General features: G+C 40.8%; 1 protein-coding gene across 1 annotated transcript; it reads right to left on the bottom strand.

The window, feature by feature from the left end:
* Window positions 1-516: 516 nt before the first annotated feature.
* LOC146316889 (FYVE, RhoGEF and PH domain-containing protein 6-like) lies at window positions 517-19,514 on the bottom strand. Its single transcript, XM_084733352.1, has 21 exons — window positions 19,128-19,514; window positions 15,290-17,138; window positions 12,056-12,194; window positions 11,680-11,747; window positions 10,828-10,858; window positions 6,995-7,146; window positions 5,704-5,860; window positions 5,446-5,533; window positions 4,861-4,911; window positions 4,703-4,761; window positions 4,525-4,596; window positions 3,577-3,645; window positions 3,065-3,148; window positions 2,895-2,971; window positions 2,626-2,728; window positions 2,357-2,503; window positions 1,642-1,747; window positions 1,423-1,517; window positions 1,207-1,332; window positions 970-1,109; window positions 517-878 (listed from the first exon to the last, which is right to left on the bottom strand). The coding sequence occupies exons 1-21, from the start codon at window positions 19,138-19,140 to the stop codon at window positions 842-844; spliced, it is 3,663 nt and encodes a 1,220-aa protein (XP_084589478.1). The 5' UTR covers window positions 19,141-19,514; the 3' UTR covers window positions 517-841.
* Between the last annotated feature and the right edge of the window lie 413 nt (window positions 19,515-19,927).

Here is a 19,927-nt window from a genome sequence, read left to right as displayed (position 1 = left end):
AAACGGGTTAATTCTAAGAGGAAAGCCTCGAAAGGCTCAGTTATTCACAGGCACGGATGGGGTGACATTCACCACTTTGTGAAAAACTTGCAAAGCCATTTCCCCCCCGACTTTATACAGGTGACCACAACAAAAAGCTCAGTAAAACAAAAATTTATTCCAATGACAGAATTTAAACAGTAAAAGTGAGATTCATGGAAATTTGAGACTGTACACATTATATTTACAGAGAATGCATGTGTGTGGGGATATAATCTATGTACAGCCATTTGAGTCACTTAAGTACAATAAACATTATGGTACAGTTATGTTCAAACAGTGAATATTCCCCTGATACACATTTAAGACTAAGTTAGTTTCAAAGATACAGAAAGTCTTAATAATAATATACAGTGAGAGTTTGTGCACATTGTGTGTCCCACAGCCGTCTTCGCAAGTGTGAAATAAAATAATTATTCCCAAACAAGAAACATCTTTTATGATTTGTTTTGGCCTCTAAAAAAATATGTGTTAAATGTGGATCAAAGTGTTAAAACTTTATTGACAACAATAACAAATCTGTGCTACAGAGATACAAGCAGGTTACTGGAAAAAATTAAATTAAAATGTGACTAAATCAAAGCCTAACAGTCTAAAATAGCTACAGATGATTGCCACTATTTTGCCACAAAATGAGTGCTCTAAAAACAATGTAAAATGTCTGATGAAAGCGATAAAATATTTGGATTTTAATTCAGTGCAACTAACATGGTGTCTCCAGATACTTTGTGTGCAGAATTCAGAGAGCACTGAGGTAAAACATTGTCAGGCAAGAGCGAAAAAGTATGTCGAGCAGCTGACATTAAAGCACCGTGGCTTCTTTGAATGAGTCGATCCATCTGTTTAGAAACAAACAAACAAAAATATTATTAGTATAATTATTGTTGTCATAATATACAATAATAAGTGTCTCTCATCGTTATACTGTACCTTTGTGCTGTTTGGACGTCATCTGCTTTAAAAATGTAGTAAAGTGTGTTTTTGTGGTAAAGCTTGAACTGTAATTTCTGCGATGAATCGACCTTCAACATGAACCCTAACAAGGGCTGACTCTCTAAAGCTGCAACATCCTGCAGGAAGACACATTAAAAGACTGACGTTAGATCACTTTCCTTTGGTTCTTTGATAACATGACACCAAGCTTTCATTGATGAAAGCAGATCTTACCTCACTTGCAGCGTACGTGTACAGGACCTTGTCTTTGATGACGAACCACAGCCTCTTCCCTTGCCTCTTGTTGCCCTTTGACCTCTGCAGATACCCGCTCATGGAGGAGTCTGTGTTCGCTGACACCTGAAACAAGTAAAAACCATCCGATGATGAGATTTCAGGTGATTTCTATCACTGTACCCCAGTGCATCTTAATGAGGACTAATCAGTCACCTCTTTGAGTGCTGCAGGTATCTTCTTCTGCTTCCTCGAAAAAGCAAAGGTAGATCTGCTTCCAGGAGATACAGCTGCTGACTGGGCTTGTTCACCTGATGAACAGAAACGTGGAACATGCGGTTCTTAAATGCAGAGAAAATACGTAGAATGAAAACAGGAGGATGCCAGTGTGTTTGGATCAGAGGGCAGACAATGTTGGAAGGAAGCCAGACTTACTTTTCTGCTGCTGAAGAACAAGGAAACACTGGTCACACACTCGTGCTAACTGGTTCTTTAAGTATTCAAGACAGTATTTGTTGGAGGAACAGGACTGGCACACCACCTAATGGGATAATAAATTATAAAATGTTATTTCTGTCCTACACTAATTATTTTAATAACATTCTGCTGTCCTTTTTGGCAGCACTTTATATTACAGTTTAGTTATAAAAATAATAGTAACAAATGGATAATAGTGTCACTATAATAAGCTAATATGTAATACCATGCAATTACCAAATACTAACCAGGCAATAAGCCTCATTATCACCAGATAATCATATTTCAACCTACATATTGCATAGATATAACCACTTTATTGTTAGCAGGTTACTATATTGTGACCAAAATATTACTATGCTAAAACAGTTTTTCCTCGTTGCCATCTTTAAATGTGTTTCCCCATTATTACCCTTCATTTCGGTCCCTTATTATCATGAAAAATGTTTCAGTCAAAAGGCCTTTACACATCAACAACAACACAAATAAACAAAACAAAATTACAAAGACATTTTTACAAAAAAAATTGATGTGCCTATTTACATCAAGCACAACACAATTTTGCTAATAAATTATTATTCTTGATGATGTTATGAACATGATGATGTCCTGTTTACTTAATAAAAAGAGGGGGAAAAAGCTGCATCTGATCACTTGTTTTTGGTCACTTTACCTTCCCACATGCTCGGCAGTGGTGTCTCCTCCACGTGAGGGTGAACTCGCAGGTGCAGATCATACACATGGTGGTCCGGGGGTCGGGGATCCAGATGGGGGCTTTGGATCCCAAAGGAGCACCGTCACCACAATCCCTCAGCTCCACCTGAATATATAGAAAACAACAGGAGTTGCCTCTTGTTGCTCATACATACACTGTAAAATAGGCTTGTTATAACACAGCAACAGGAAGTGTGCGAGGCTGACTTTATTAAGTTGTTATCTTACCTCTTCTAGAGGTTTGCCAGATATAAAACTGATCTTCTTCTTGGTGTAGTCAGCGATCGCTGTAGAAATGGCCTCGAGCCATTCATCTCGCTCTGCGGCTGAACTGCGGAGATAAAACAAAGTGTGACTACACACACGCACACCTACACAGTATTCACAGACCTGAGAACTACGAGGAAAAATACAGGGTGAGCTGTTACGAAAAATGACCTATGAAACAGCACGTGTCCTTAAATTACCAGGAGAAATCTTTTGTTTCTGGTCTTTACCTCGCTGAGACGGTGAAGGAGCGCTCCACGCTCTCAATGTTCAGCTCGTTCTGATAGGCCTCCTGGCTCGGTTTGACCTGCGATTATTTTGATTTTTAAATATTATAACACGTCTCGTGATAACACACAGTATATACATGAAAAGATGAGGAGTGCAGTGACGTTCTCACCTTCATCCCAGCCAGAGACAGCATGTTGTTGACCTTGTACTGGCCTGACTGAACAGGAGTGGTGTACAGCAGCGTGTCGTTAAACTAAAGGAGAAATGATTAAGAAACATAATTTAATTTTTGTCGATTCTGATCCACTACAGATAAGCTCGGAGGAATATTAAGAAAATGCTGGTAAAATTGATATAAATATATATTTTTTGTTTCATTTGCCTCCATAATGCAGTTATGAATCGATCGCCTTCATCTCAAGAGTCTCCGAGCTACAACATCATTAGGATCTTTGCAGCATAAGAGCGAAGCAATTCTGTTAGATGTATGCATGGCTATAAAATGCTTCACTTAAAAAAGGAAGCCAGAATGAGCCTCTATCGGGACCTGCATCTGATCACAATCAAATCTTCACAGAACGTGCTTCGAACTAAGTGAAGGTGGCAAAGTGTGCAGAAGATAAAAGACAGAAAATGAGATAAGAACGAAATACGAGAAGGGAGATACAGGTGGTACCGTACCAGGAAGAACATTCTGGGCTGCATGGCCTTCCTGGACACCTTCTTCAAGATGCCCTCTTTCAGGAAGATCTGGAGCACAAAAATGTCACAAGAACACATTATGTCATGTTTGTTATTTTACTTGATTGATTTAATGAGCATGGTGGCTATTCAAACTGCCATCTGAAGATGAAACACTACAGTATATTAAACTTTAGGTTAAAAAAAACACTTGCATGATCCAGATAATTGCAAATATATCTTATTAATTGGTGTAACTGATGACTTTCAAGGTTCAAGTTTCCTTGAAAACAGGATCTTGAGAGAACATTGAGGTGAGTTTCTTTTTTCAGCTGCTACTTTCAAGCTCAAACCTGGACTCTTACATAAAGCTTTTCAGCCAACACAGACTAGAGGCCCTTCGAGTACAAATATAGTGGAAATTTACTACTATTCAGCAACAATTGTGGTGCATTCCTGGTTCCCTCATCTGGAAATCAATGGGTTTTTGTTTGGATGCCTGAATTAAGGTCTATTACTTTGTTCTACATCATAAAATACATCAGTAAATAACCCATTTGGGAATTTTGAAGCTTTTGAGGCTAAATGAGACTGAGGTTGTCTCTTTAGCTTTTTACTTCTGCCGATTGCATCCTTAAAGTGGTGTTCATTTGTGAAGATTATCTTATAACAGCTTATTTTCTGCAATAATTCAAACTCCAGTGGAAAAATCCCACTGGCTTTTTGAGGAGGGAGCCAGGATGATGCTAACTTCAGGGCTGGCCTGCAAAAATACATCAGTTATATTGTCTTCTCAACTATAATATGCTGCTTTATCTGAACAATGTAGTAATGTTTATGGAAAAGGATGATCAATGTAAATTAACTGCAGTTTAACGTCTTATTAATGTAACAAAATTTAAATGAAGAAACAGAATAAAAAGGAATAAAATCTTAAAACAGACTTACCCGCCCGGGTTGGACTATCTCATGGTGGCCGGTCAGACTGCACTGCACCTGGATCAGCTTCTGGAAGTTATCCTGACAGTAAAATAAGCAGACGTCAGCAACATGCAGGGATCATTTTAGAAACAACAATAGAATTAAAAGAAGACACAGTAGATGCTGATTTCTTGTCGGCTCTCACCCCTTGTTTCATGATGTCGTTGGCATGATTGGCCACTTCTTTCACTGTTGCGAGGGCAGCTGAGCGGATAAAAAGGTGAAGTTACATATATGACGGAGAGTGCTTTCAGTCCACAGGTGAGCAGACGGTATACAGACGTTAAACAGCTGTTGGTTTACCTTGTGTGTCCTTGTAATCATCTGAGTCTTCAGACAGGTTTTTTAGATAGTCTGAAACACAATTACAAACGTTTAAGAGCCAGGATCAGTGAACTACTCTGCACACAGAGGTTACAAGTGCTCAGTGTTGTGCGGTAAATTCCTGGAATGTAATCTGAAATTAAAATCCCGGATGAAAAGGTCTACAGGTGCTTACATAATATAATTATACAAGAGTGACGCCAGGAACATTCTTCACATTTCGGCACTGAGGGATCGACCCTGATCCATTAGACTCATGAAACACTAAGCTCACTCATGTTAAAGCTTGTGTTATGTCACCAAATCTGATTTGGGCAGCACTTCAAAAATCTTATTATATGAGGATTGAAGAGGCAAGACAGAAATTCCAGACTAGTTTTATTTTTCTAAACACCAGAGGGCAGCATGACGCCTAGGATGAGATATCACAGGCTGGACAAACACGCCAAGTTTAAGAGCTGAAGTGAAGCTTGGCTTTCACTGACAGATAATTGGTAAAGGAATTAAATTCAATGTGAACACGATGAGTATAATTCTGTCAAAATGTCTCTTTTGCAGATGTACCTGTGAGCAGCAGCTGATACTGAGGAATCCTCTGAACAGGCTTAAGGAGGTAATGCTTCAGAGCCAAGTTGGCACAGCGTGGACTGGCCTTGAACGCAAAAAACATGACACATATTAGCTACAGGTGACAACATTTTCAGGAACAAACTCACAAAGACATCCTGCTCGGCACATGAATGAACAATGAGACCTCACTGACCCACCGGCCCCGCCCCCCTCCACTCAGACAGAGAAAACAGGTCAAACAGGCCTCCTTACCTCAAATTCCCGTACCACTGCGCCAAATGCTTGGTTCCTCTTACTCTGCTCTTCCAGTAGAGCCACATTCTTGTCGAACTCTCGGATGTAAGTGGAGTACATCTTCAAGTAGGGCCCTTTCTTCAGGAAAATGTCTGCTAGCTGGGCATTCTCATCCCTGCACACAGAATCAAGCAGAATAAGATAAACTAAATGGTGTGTCACCTCCTTCAGAATGTTTGCATAACTTAACTGTACAATACACAATGGTGAAACACAACAGAAGTTGCTTTTCCACTGTAGGAACTTTCCTCAAGGACAAGGAACCACTGCAGGGACCAGGGTCTAAATTAAGCTCCGAAGACATTATTTTACCCCCCCCAAAAAAGTCCCTGTTCGGAGGACAGAACTGTCCAAAAGTACAGGAACTGCAGGGGTGGGGTTTCCATCACTGAACATTCAGCATTTTATTTTAGCTTCAATTTATAAAGATTTGCAGCTGCAAACCAGTTTTTTGTGTTGTTGTTGTTGTTGTTGTTGTTCATCGTACTTTGCCTGTCTGACGCTTTATATTGCATCCTGGTTGTTGTATAGTTGCACGCAAAAATTATGTATAATAACAGCTGCTGCATTTAAATATGACAGCTGACTAATTTTTCCAGTCCTCGCAGGTCCTTAGACTGCGGTTGAAACACAGACAACAACAGGCTGAAGGACTCAATGAAATATCTTACTGACCTGTGATTGGCCAGTGTTTCCCATCATGGTGATCACTTTTCTAAAGCCACCTGAATTATTTTATGCTTCAAAGTCATTATGGAATTTTAGCCCGAAGATGCCAAAAATAAGCTGCCTACCCCAGCTTTAATATACTACTATAATACCCTCCATCCATCTAGAAAGACTTTGAACAAGATTTTGGAACCTGGCTGCAGGGACTCTCTCCAACTCAGGCACAGGAGCATTAGTGAAGCTGGGCATTAAGGCCTGGCACACAGCTTTTGACCCAGTTCGTGCCGAAAGTTTCGGACAGAGTTGAAGTCAGAGTTCTGTGCAGGCCAGTCATGTTTTTCCACAACAAAAAAACACCTATTTACAGACTTTGCTTTCTAATGCTGGAACAGGAGCACGCCTTCTCCAAACACCACAGGGTTGAAAGTATACTGTTGCCTGAAATATGCCATGGCATTAAGATTTCTGTTACAAGGCATCTAGCCAACACCACAAGAAACAGCCTCAAACCAAAAGTATGCAACATATTGTGAGAAGAGGTCCTGTATATATTTAGCCATATGGTAAAAGGTAATTGTACCATTTAGCGACTCTCTGCTTCAGCTCTCTGAGCAGGTCCTGGTTGAGTTCATAGAGCTGTGGCAGGTAGTACAGGATCTGGTTGAGGAGCCGCTCCTCAATCACAGGCTTTCCACTCTGCCGAGACGCTTTGGACACTGCATCACGGAAGTCCTGCAGGGCAGAGAGTCAGACAGATAAAGAGTCAGACAGGAACTCATGCACACAGGGGAAAACCTGTAATATTTACTAATCTGACATTTTTTGAAATGTCTCTCTTGAGAGTGCAGTGCAGTCCGATAAATGAGGACTACAATAGTGACCCCATAATGCATAAAAAAGGTTCAATAATGGTCTGTCCTGCAAATCATGTAACATGGTCCCAAAAACAACCCTACATATTAGTAAAGCTCCAGGAATCTTAAGTATAAAAGATAAAGAAAGAAAAATACTGCTGACCCATGACCTACACACACCTGACATGCATTAAGCATTCTTAAATTTCCAGGATACGGTGAATCAGGACTAAAAAAAACAGAGAGCAAAGTGCCCAAGGGTGCTGTTTCTGCTTTTCTTTCCGATGATGCAGAGTTTTTTTGGAGGTTTATGAGGACACATGGCAAACAAAACTGCTTACAGACCGAGAGCTCCTGTGGTTAACATGCGTGATCTCTTCCTACCGCAGCAGCTGATGGTGAAGGGGGGAGTGTTATGTGAATGAAATATGGATGTATCATGAGATAAGAAGAGATAACACTGAAGGCGTGACTGAATCAGCAGTGAGTTTAGTGTCCAGAGTGAATCAGGCATAATTGACTGTTCTCGTTTCCTGTTTCCTGTAGTAAGACATGCTGTGTGCTGAGCCCATTCAAGGTACTGGTGGGACCCATTAAAGTGACATATAGTCACATCTTAAGTTAGCTAATTAGCTACTGTTTTGCTAAGTTAGCCATCAGTTGTAACTGTACCAAAGATCCTCATGTGCTCAGATGAGATCTGTTTTTTAGCACTAATGGCTGAAACTGGACAATATTCTTATTTGAATGAAGACAAGCAGATTTGTGCAATGTGCTGTGTGGCCGATATTGAAGATGAGCTTCACTTTGTTCTCTAGTCCCCTTTCTACTGCGAGCTGGGGATGCAATATAATTACCAGAAGATCTAAGTTTTGCAATATGGTGGTTTAATCCCCATGTGGGATGAGCCAGAAGTGTGGCATAACACAGAAATAAAACCAAAAAAACTAACTAACTAACCGTAACTAGCTAGCTACCGATTGATATACACTAGTTAGTTAGCCTGACATTAGCAGATACAGCTAGCTTAACAACTGATGTAGGTTTGCTAGCTTTTAGCTAGGGTTTTGCTGACATTAACTAACTATATGTTGCAACCAGCAACATCGCTGAGGCATCTTCAAAATTTGGTTTTATTTTCAATATAGACAAGCCTTGGTCATAGCATGTTAAAGTACAGAAAGCAGGAAATGAGAAAACTGACTGAGGTTCAAAAAAATGGGCGGGACTTATGAAGGGTCAGTCAGCAACAAGACAGTGCAGACTTCAGTTTAATCGATTTTCATGTTTTCACTAAAAGATTACATATAATAAAGCATGTAATTTGAACTCTATTGTTTATGATCCGACAGATATATATACTGCAGATATATATATTGCTGGAAAGTTGACACACAGGTTTTGCTATTAATATGACTGAACTGATAACTCATAAAATATACACAACAAATGTCATGTTTTGTTATCATCTATCACTTGGTGGAAAGCTGGCTGAGTGCCTGGCAGAGATGGATAAAGAACAAATACTAAGTCACCTCAACATTCCTTTGAACTTGGTATGATGACTGTTTCTCATTACTGGAGCCCATTCCTCCACAGTCTACAGAGACCCAAACACATCCTGTCTGTGCTGCATTGAGGAGTCATTGTTTATGACTCAGTACTACTACAATCTTGTTTCGTGACCTTTGTTTTTCCGAACATCTGCTCATAGGACCATACTGTTTTTTTTGTGTGTGTGGAAATAAAGAAGCAGAAAAAATAACAGTTCATGCAAAATAACTTTAACTTTCAAGTTGCGGACTTGAGTTTCAACCAGCAGTGCAAACACAGGTTCGCACAGGACTCAATGACAGTTAAAGGGAAAATTATTCATGTGAATATCCAGTCAGTGCTCATGGTAAGTGTAGTCAACCGAGGCAATAACCTGACCGTGAAAGATGAGTTCTCCTGCTCCATTGTTCTTCTAAGGAAGAAACAGCTACCTAGGCAGCCAGGGGGTTTGCCAGATCAGTGTTTTTGTAACCTAACGTTATGTTCTGACCAACAAAGTTATAGCTTTAGGCTAGGGTGGTGATATACGGCAACATGCATGCTGTTACAGGCCAGTATGGATCTGTGAACAAGAGAACTCGGCTCTCTTGGTCAATATAGCAAACACTGAGGTATTTATCACTTCAGCTGACAACATTTACCATCAAAAATGACTGGACAACCGCATGAAAACTGGGGAATTTTCCCTTTAAGGAATCAGAATGCTCCAAACAAAGTACTTGTTGATTAGTTGAATAACATCTGAAAGTTTTCTGACTCACAAAATGGGGAACTACATTTGCAAATGTCTGTAAAGATGAACTATACACTTGGAAAGAACTAGTTTGTGCAACCTGCCATCTGCTGTTTTGAATGGTCACACATGAAGGTGGACTAAAAAGCTTGCTGCCATATCAGGAATATGGAGATAACAGAAAGTTAACACATTTTTATTGTTGCCCTCAGTTGTACACACAAAAAGTGCAAGAAAAGTTGTGTAAAGACTAAAAAAAAGAGAGAGAGAGACTGAGAATGAAGTTAAAATCTTACTTTTTCACCTGCTGCATTGTTGGTTTTGGAAAGTTACAGAAATTGTTGGACGCAGACCCATAATTCTGACTTTAACTTTCCAAAACTGAATATCTGACAAGTCCATCACTTCACACAGTGACTGACCAGATGTGAGGAGGTGTAGCACTACGGATGCCATCCATAAAGATTACATAAAAGTGTGTGTTGTTATCCCCATATTTAAATGATTATTTTCCCTGCATGTCAGTCTGGCCATTTGGAACAACTGTAAACATGCTGATACACGCTGTGTGAACTGAAACATTTAACAATAATCTTCATCAGCTTCCTATGTATCATTCTGTATATGTCCAATAATATCTCTGCCGGTTACTTAAAACTTGTGACTTGTGTTCCTCTTGCAGCTTTCCTCTGTTTGATATTCAGTTTATCACAGATTAGTCATACATCCTATTTTTTAACTCTTCTTCAAGTCAGCATGACCCACCATTAAAGCTGTGTTAGTAGTTGTTATTTTCATCAGCTGTCTTGGATGACTGAGAGTCAGATAGAGTTGAATGGGTCTGACAATAGATACAAATACTTCTGTTTTTCTGACATTGTTTCTCAAACATATTTTGAGGGAAGTACAGCAAAGAAACCAGATCCCTCGTATCACTTGGCCAGCTTTGATCCATTACCGATTAAATTTCTCAGAACAGCAAAAGGAGACAATGTTTAAGTCCTGACCGGTGTAGTGTTACCGTCAGACCACATTATTAATGAAAATCTGGGGGAAAACCGTGAGGAATGTGAGCCGTGCGGGCGAGACTGTGGGGAGTCGGGTCGACGCGCGGGGTGTGCCCCAGTGACTCGCATAATCAAACACATATGGAGAATGTGGGCTCAGACAGTAGAGCAGATACACATACACAGAATAACACCAGCTTATCACAGCAAACACGGGGCTCGTTTTTGTGTGCAGCAGAGGGTGGTGATGCGTGTGAGGACTTACAACGTGAAGCAACTTCAGGACATCAACAAACCTAGGAAACAAGGAAAAGTTAGACACATACTTTCCAACAAAATATTTTCTTATTTACCTCTAATGGTAGCCATGGTGATAATTTTGGTTTTATTTTTTTTTTAGATATCTGCCTCAACTTAATACAATGGAGTTGAATGGAATTTTGTCTGCAGTGTTTAGAGCAAAATGTTCCAGAGAAACAGTCTGTGAATTTATTATCCAGAGTGCTGGGAACACTGTACTATGTTTTTTAGTGGCCCAGGTGCTGTCACTGTTAATGATGACAGTAATGATCAGGGCCTGTATTCACAAATATTCTGAGAAAACTCTCTGACTTAGCCTAAAAATACTTAGCAAAGAGTCCAAGCTCAGGAGTGATTTAGAAAACGTCTCAGAGCAACTCTGTGCAAGGAAGAGACGGAACCTGTTATCTTAGCGAGGAGGTGTGGCTGACCCCGTTGCTGGGTATGACTCATTCCTTTAAAAGGCAGTGCTGATCAAATAAGAATCAAGATTATGATACTACATTGTGTATTTCAGAAACATGTTTGAGTGTGCTGTTTGGGTGTTACAGCTCCACAATCTTGTTGGTAACAAGATCTTGTTGGTCCACAAACCGACCGATCTTTGATCGTATCGTATCGTATCGTATCGTATCGTATCGTATTGTATCTAGAGATGCTGATGTTGAATTTTCAGTGTTATGAATGTTTCTTCCAGTGGAGACAGATATCTCTAGACCTTTGAAATAAAGCCCAAACTATATCAATGGCTAAACATCCCCAGGGTAGCAGTAAAATGTTTTTATAATTTGAATGAATAACAAGTGAAGACTCTTACACACTCTCAGAGGTCATAATTTCTGTGGCGATGTGCTGAATCTTGCTCTTCTTCTGTCCACTCTGCGTCTAACAGGTGCAAAAACACAGACTCAGAATTACAATGAATGCACTACAATAAATCACCGTGTAGGTCAAAAACAACCCACAGCAGATACACGCTGTGCATCATAATGCATTCAGATAGAATTTTTCTTGGCAACAGCATGCAGCTGATATACAAGAGGTCAATAAATCAAAAGGAAGAAAAGTTCTTCCCCATATGACCTAGAAAAAAAACATTATCTCTACACCGAGAGCAAACTGAGATGATTTCAGGAAGTTTTTCTGAACACTTTAAGGGACTAAAGTTAAATCAAACAATGTCTGCTCCTCACCTGAGTCTCCTCTGTTTGCTCAGTGTCTCCTTTACTTGAGATGGAGCTGCTGTCGTCCTCTTCGTCTGAGGTGTTGTCCAAGACATCATCATCTGAGTGACCATCGTCCAGGGGTGCCACGTCCTCATCGACGGAGCTTCTGTCAAAGGGGCAGGATGTTTGTTAGGGTCAGAGGAGGACAGAGGCAGATACCAGAGCATGAACGCACTGAACAGGTGTTTTATACACAGAAGCAGCTGCAGGCATTTATCAAAAACCCCGTGAATGTAGAACACAATGACACACATTTAGTCATTCACACGCTGCATGATTTGTGTAAAACGTCCAAAACGGGGAGGATGTTGTTTATATAAAAGGGGAAAGAGATGAGGTCTGAAATAAAAACACCTGGGTCAGCACCTAATTTGAGGGAGTCGGACCCGCAGTATCAGGACATTTCCTGCTCAGATCATGTGGGAGTCATTAAAAAGAACACACAGGAAAGGGAGCACTTGACACAACCGGAATAAACATTTGGTGATTATCAGCAACACTGTCACAGAACACTAGCCTTGAGTCCAGCTGCCTGCTTCGGGTCAGGGAGCAGCGGTTTGGCTAAATGTAGCCAAACCAGAAACAAACCTCTAATCATCTTCACACTGTGCTGATAGAACCGTGCAGCTCTAACGTGACTTCATGTGAACGGCTAAAAGAAAACAGCAGAAACTACATATCTAAAATGCCACAACTCCCAGAGGGAGCGCTACATGTGAAACAGCGGCACCTCCCTGAGCAAAAATGCAGAAAAAGAAATAGGCCAAGACTGAGCGGTTCACTGAGGCAGCAGGTTTACAATAACCGCTGCATTCAACTGTGACTGTTTGTGATCTGCTCAACGTGGTTTTAAAACATGTGACACAGTCCGCACAGTTTGATCTAAAGAGGACTGACACACTAAGCTGTGCGAGTGTACAGTTACACAAACTCTTTAATCCTGTTTCTCCAACTGACTTCTGCTCACTGACACAACACACCAGTCCTCTGCACAAAAGGATCATTGCAAACAATACATTAACACACTAGAAGTTTAACTGAGCTAATTAAGCACCAAGATACATGTTTTAGCCAAACTTTTAAAAGGATCAGTTCAACCAAAACCATATTCTTCATGGGTCAACTAATTACTGGATCCGATATCAATATACAAGATTTCAAGTTTTGCAAACTTTATTGACTTACTCTTCAGTGTCTCTGTGAATACTAAACTAAACTGCAGGGCAGATCCACCCAAGCAGCTTCAAGTGGTAACTGTAATGTTCCACTCTGTCATGCATCTTTTGCTCAGACTGCTGGAAGTCACCGTCTGATCCCTTGAAATCTGCTGCAAACCGTTTTAAAGAAAGTTCAGCAACAAATCGTGTCTAGTTTTAAATTGTGTTGTCTTGAAATCTGTGCTTTCATGTTGTTTGCTGTACTCAGATTTGACTCTGTTTTCAAGTGAACCATACATTTCAAAAATCTTCAGCATTTTTATGATTATCAGAGTCAGTTTTTTAATGCAGTTGCCAATGAGATAAATTAATTCAACAATGTGTTTCTTTGGCTCTGATGCAGCCACCTCACTCTGTCTGCAGGTACAATTCTATGGTATCACTCAGTGCTGTGCTCACAACACACACAACATGTGTTTAGAGGCATTTCAACAAAGTTTGTGTTATTCTAAATGTTGACACCAAGATTTTAATTTTTACTACAAATGTGTATCAGTTCAAAATATTGGTTATTAGTTTCTGTGATTGCTAATAATCATATCCATATCAGCCCTGAAAAAACATATGTCTACCTCTAATATGTTTACACCTCTATGAGAACTACTGTATATTTGCAGGTGCATGTATATATATATATATATATATATATATATATATATATATATATATATATATATATATATTATCACAGGTTTTGAGCATTTAAAAATTAAATTAGGAAAAGAACGGCTCTGCTTTGTTCCAGAACCAATGCTTTATTTGCAAACCTCATTTTTTTATAGAGCCAGATTTGATTAAATTAAAAAGAAAGACATCTAATTAAAACTGTTGCCAGCAGACTCTGTGGATTAGTCAGAGTAACAGGAACATGGTTTCTGGACGGACACGCTGCTTTCTAATAATGAATTTTCATTGCTTTGGGCTGCACAAATGGAGTCCTAACACCTCCATTGTGTTTAAGTGTAGGCGAAAATTGCAGTGACAGATGCAACAGTAAATACAACAAACACGATCTGCACAACTAGATAACACTACAGATTTTTAAAAAAGTGTGATTTTGGATGAACTGATCCTTTAAAAATGTAGAGGCTAATTATTTGGTTGTAGACAAAACAAGACATTTAAGGACATCACCTTGGTCTTTGGGAAACACTGATCATTTTTCACCATTTTCTGACATTTTATGGATCAAACAGCTAATCGATGAGTGATCAACAGATCACTCGATGATGAGAATAATCATTAGTTTGAGGCCCAGAGTGCTGTTAAGCTTCGCTGCACTGGTGAAGTAAACACACCCACGCTGTTTCCTTCTAGGCCAAAGGTTGTCTGGTGTTGGTGCTGCCTCTGACAAAAGCGTATGGTATGAAGCATTTAAAAATCTTATGAGTAATCTAAATAATCATGTCCGCCAATCAATCCGTCAACACCTGAACTCCTGGCTGTGTAAGCAAGTGTGCCATCAAAGTTGTCAAACTCCCCTGACAGGAAAGTGCAACAAAAGACACGTGAGCTACGTGTGTTTGTTTTTCACCTTTTACAATCGATAGAATCGCCCTCTGTAATGAACTAGGTCTGACAACAACAAATATGGCCACACTGCTGCATTGCCCTCACGACTGCCAGAGGTACTGCTCCATTATATCTGTATCCGTGAGTTTTCAGAAAACACGCAGAAATAGAGACGAAATGAGCGCAGGGTGCAGACAGAAGGCTCCGTTTGATCCACATGCGTAACTAAAGTTTAGCATAAGTGACTCTTTAACGTGAACATCCTGCGTCCTCTGTCAAAAGCGCAAGCCTCTCATTCTTGAATAGATGCACACTTCATTTCTGCACAGTGTTTTTAAAATGTATTTTTTGGAACTTGGAGCATCATGAGCCAAAACTCACACCAAAACTATCTAGATGTGTGTAAAACATTAACAGATAAGGTTAGGTTTCGAGATATTAAAAGAAACAAGACACAGACAGAATAATCTACCTCTCACAGTTTGTCCGTGTCTGACCCTGCTGTTGTCCTACGGACATGTACGGCTCCTGCTCCTCATAAATGCCCTCGTCATTATACATCGAGTCTTGTTGCCAGGCCGTTGGCTGAGAGAACGAGGTTTGAGGAGATGTCGCAGCGGTCCCCATGTTCACATTCATGTAGTCTGGTATCTCCTCATAGTGAGAGATGTTCTCATAGTAAATCTCTCGATCTCCTCCGGGAGAAAACTCGTCACCGTCCACGCTTTGTTCCACTCCAATGAGCGGGCAGGAGAATTTACGTTCAGTCCTGAAATGCTCATCCCCGTCCACGCTTTGTTCATTATCCTCTGCAGCGCTGTCCAGGCTCTGGCCTCCTTTCACTATCAGCTTTGGAAGCATCTTCACTGAGAGCTTCAGCTCCAGCAGCTTCCGGAAAGAGTTCCTCTTCTGTCCATCAGAGTGGACGAGGTCAGCACCGGAGAACGACTTTGCCCTCTGTTTGCCCAGGCTGGACCGAGAAGGCTTGGTGATGAGGTTTCTGCTCGTTTTCTCTCCTGGAGGTGAAGGCAAGTCCCTCATCACTCTCTCCTTTAAAACACTATCGTCTAAAGGAAGTGTCCGACTTCTCTCTTTATTTTCTTTCTCCTCAGAGGAATCGTTCCTCTGCGTCCACGCCATTGGGCTGCTGTGTCTCTGCGGCTTCTTCGGAGGTACCTTCACCACCTCTGCTGCTGTGTCCGTGATGGCAGGAGGCTGGCGGAGCTCCGAACTACTAGAAGGTGGTGTGAGGTCTGTGTAAACTGCTTCCTCCTCCACCTCTTCGTCCTCCTTGTCAACCGACACCTCCATCTCATGGCTGCTGCTGTCCCAGCCCAAGGCTTCCTCCTCCACATCCGTTGGGAGCGTCTGAGCAGCAGAGGTTGGTGCTTTCTCAGGTGCGGACAGAAAGGGCTTCTTCCTGGGCGGAGGGGCTGGCATGGCGCAGACCTTTCTCGCAGACAGAATAATCGGTTGCTTTTCAGCAGGTGATGAGCTGCACTTCCCCTCCGATGACACCTTCACCTCTTTGACGTCCGTGTCCCTCCCTTCCTGGTTTATAATCTCTTCCCCCTCCTCCTCCACCTTTTCCTGGCGGGTCAGCACAGCCATCCTGGGTTTCCGTGGTACAGGGACAGGGACGGGCTTCCTAGGGGTTGCTGGGACTGGTTTGGGTTGGGGCGCTGAAGGTATTTTCTCCGAGCCAAGAGAATCATCCTCTGGTCCTCGCCCAGGTGAACTCTGAGGTGTTATGTTACCGTTTGCCTCATCACTCCATGTTCTGTGAGGAAGAGACGGCCTGACAGTCACCGTGTTGATGTCTGTGTTGAGATTTTTGTCCAAAGTGAAAGTTTCTTGAAGAGGTTTATGGTTTGTGAGGTTGGCATTGGTGGAAGCGCGAGATATAGGGGGAAGCTTTCTGTCTTTGTGCAACGTTTTCAAGTCTCTCTCTGTTTTGTTTGTTGATGTGTTCTTGATGCACATGCAGTTTTCATGGCTGCACAGACAAATAGGAATAATATAATCCCAGTCTGGCTTTTTGTTCTCTTGCTGTATTCCATTTTGGGAGTTAAGAAGGCCCTCTGTCCGTGGTGTGTCTGTCACAGATGTTTGGTGCAGGCTCTTTGAAGCCAACGGTTTGGATTCCACAGCCGTGGTGAGTTTGGAGAGGCAGGGTTTGGGGGCCAGCACTGGTTTAACCCTCCTCTGGGTGCCAGGAGACGGGAGCGAGAGGACGTCTCTTCTGGGGGTTGAGGGAGACAGCCCTGGCCTGTGGGGCTGGACCAGCTTTGGTTTGGGGGCCACTGGTGGCTTCTGCATGCCTGAGGAGAGGAAAACAAAAGATGTGCACTTTAGTTTTTTTTAGAGCCTCTTGTACAGACTAGAAAACAGCTTTAAATAAGATTGTCATAACATATTGTATTCTTGAAAATACACAGACAAAAGTATAGATATTTTGACACCATTTTATAGACCAAACAACTTATCGATTCATCGACAAAATAATCAACAGTTTAATCGACTAGGAAACTAATTGTTAGTTGCACCCCTATTGTCATGTTTTAACTGTTGGTGTTGATTGTTTTTCTGCAGCAAAACTAGACTTGTTCTGTACTGACACTGTGTGCAGATTGTTAATAAAAAAAGAAAATGATCCTATTTTGTGTGCCATAGTATCAAAAGTGGTATTAAGTAGTTTAAAATGTTGGCATCGTGACAACTCTATCTGAAACTTAGCAAAAAGATTATGAATCTAATCTGACACAATGAAAAAAGCACATTCTGAATATCCAGATGTTACATTTGATGCATTTTCAGCAGTCTGACAGATGTTGCCCTAATGAGAGTCCACTCTGTAACTCTGTAGCACTGATCCTAACCTAGTGACAGCTTAGTGTTAAACTGCTGTAAAGCACTAAACCCCTGCAGGGGGTTCAAATATCACATGCCGTTTGTTTGTCACTGCACACAACAGCACAGTAATCCGGCTAATGGCCCATGTCAACAGGCACAGGAGGAGGAGGAGGAGGAGGAGGAGGAGGAGGAGGAGGAGCAGATGGGAGATGAAGAGGGGGAGAGAAATGGAGGAGGGGGCACAGGGACTGGAAAAGAGTCACGCAAAGCGGTGCATCTGGCTGAACTGGTGCCCTAAAATCTTCTGTGGTGGACAAAAAAACAAAACCCACATGCTGACAAGAAGGGATGGGTTTTACCCCCTCAGCAAATCACGTATTTCCTTATTCTGAGTACTGTTTTTAAGTATTCAATTGTTGTGCAATACTTTTTTATACTATTTAATTGTTGTGCAATACTTTTTATACTGCCCTGGTTGTACTGTGACCTTTTACTGCCTCATACAAGTGTGTGTGTTTATATACATGTAGAGGATGCTACCTAATCGTATTCATGTTGCTTATTTTTCTCATTTATTCATCTCGTTTTATCTTAACCAGTTGTTTTATCTTTATTATATATTGATTTCTATTGCTTTACACCATCAAAGACTAAAATGGCAGATAAAGTGTCTTATGTCTTATTCAACAAGCCACGCTTTGACACTTCTCCACTGCTGTAAAGTAGAGCTGCAACGATTAATCGATTAGTTGTCAACAATTAAATTAATCTTATTTTTATTATCGATTGTGTCCACATTCTTTGATTTGAGCTTCTCAAATGTGAATATTTTCCAGTTTCTTTAGTTCTCTGTGACAGTATACTGAATATCTTTTGGTTGTGGACAAAACAAGATATTTTTCTCAAATTTCTGATATTTTATGGATCAAATAACAAATCAATTAATTAAGAAAAAGATTAATTGATGATGAAAATACAAAAAGAGCCTTTTTTGTACTATCAACCATGACTATCAGACAGGGAAATGAATGAGATATGGTGTTGCCTGTCACAGAAGTCCGTGCCAGGAGATAGTCTACCTGTATGCCCCAAAATACTATACAACATTTCTAAAAAAATCACATTTACCTGCACAAACATCATATACACACGTCTGTTTAATCTATTCCGTTGTTTGTATCTTAAATCTGTTAATAAACTTGATTGTTTTGTTGTTTAAACTCATACATTTAAGATAAAAAACAGACTCGGAGCTGCAAACAAGCTTCAGCCAGACGCTTCAGTGTAAACACTACATCTGTTACACTGCTTCCCCCTGTTTAACACTGTTTACCATCTTGATAAATAATTAAAAACACGTTTATATGGTAATTAAATCCCCTGGTTCGCTCGGTAGTGAGCGCTCAGTCGCTGACAAATCTTTAACTCGATAAATCAACAAGTTTGCAGCCTCTTACCTGAGTTCATCATCGCTTCAATCACGTCGTTTCTCTTCTGTCAAGTCTTATAAATCACTGGAGAGGAAACAAGCCAGCCTCTGCGTCCGGACACATCGCAACAAAAAAAAAAAAGGAGGCGATCGAAAGTAAGTTTTCTGTCAATAAATCCACATTTTGTCCTCTTCTGTCGGCGTGTGATCCTGCGGAGACGCCCGGTGCTGCTGCTGCAGTGGCCGCCTGCCAGCTGAATGAACCACTCAGCTTCCTTTTTGTTTCTATCAAGACTCCACTAGGGGTCCTCAGGGGCCACAAACCGACAGGATCTATCAAAACAAAAGTCTGGGAACTGGAAAAGTATAATTAAGTGTAACATTAACTAAATCTGAAGTCTGTGAGAGGAAATCCTGAGCGCTCTGATGGCAGGTTGTTGTAAACTAGTTTTACTCCCGTCAGATCAACATTTCTAACATTTCTGAGACTTTTTGATTGCTCATCATTGTGCAGGAATTTTCCAGTTCCACAAGCAGCATATCTTTCCACACACATCATCATCATCACCGCTAATATTAACACCACTGTTATGACTAATATGAATATGTGTGGAAGCCAGCTGATACTTTGTAAGCTGCTGAAGAGGAAGTAAAACTCAAAGAGGCATCATTTATCGGTGGTGCTTTCATCATCATCCTGTAACTACGTCACCACCAGTGTTAACCAGTCATTCTTCTCATTTTTATTAAATAAAACAAAAACCAAGGGACATGAAAATAAAACCACAACACTGGTTTGGAGTTTTTATTAAATCTGCTCATACATAC

The sequence above is a fragment of the Lutjanus erythropterus genome, chromosome 13, assembly GCF_056507025.1.
Source record: "Lutjanus erythropterus isolate fLutEry1 chromosome 13, fLutEry1.hap2, whole genome shotgun sequence".
Classification (NCBI taxonomy): domain Eukaryota; kingdom Metazoa; phylum Chordata; class Actinopteri; order Lutjaniformes; family Lutjanidae; genus Lutjanus; species Lutjanus erythropterus.
The sequence above is the reverse complement of the archived record's forward strand: the minus strand, read 5'-3'. Positions and strand labels throughout refer to the sequence as shown.

Coding starts and splice junctions, on each gene's coding strand:
- LOC146316889 (XM_084733352.1), bottom strand. Junction 5,534..5,703: donor CAGTGGTACGGGAATTTGAG/GTAAGGAGGCCT, acceptor TTTGCGTTCAAG/GCCAGTCCACGCTGTGCCAA. Junction 1,110..1,206: donor ACACGTACGCTGCAAGTGAG/GTAAGATCTGCT, acceptor GTCTTCCTGCAG/GATGTTGCAGCTTTAGAGAG.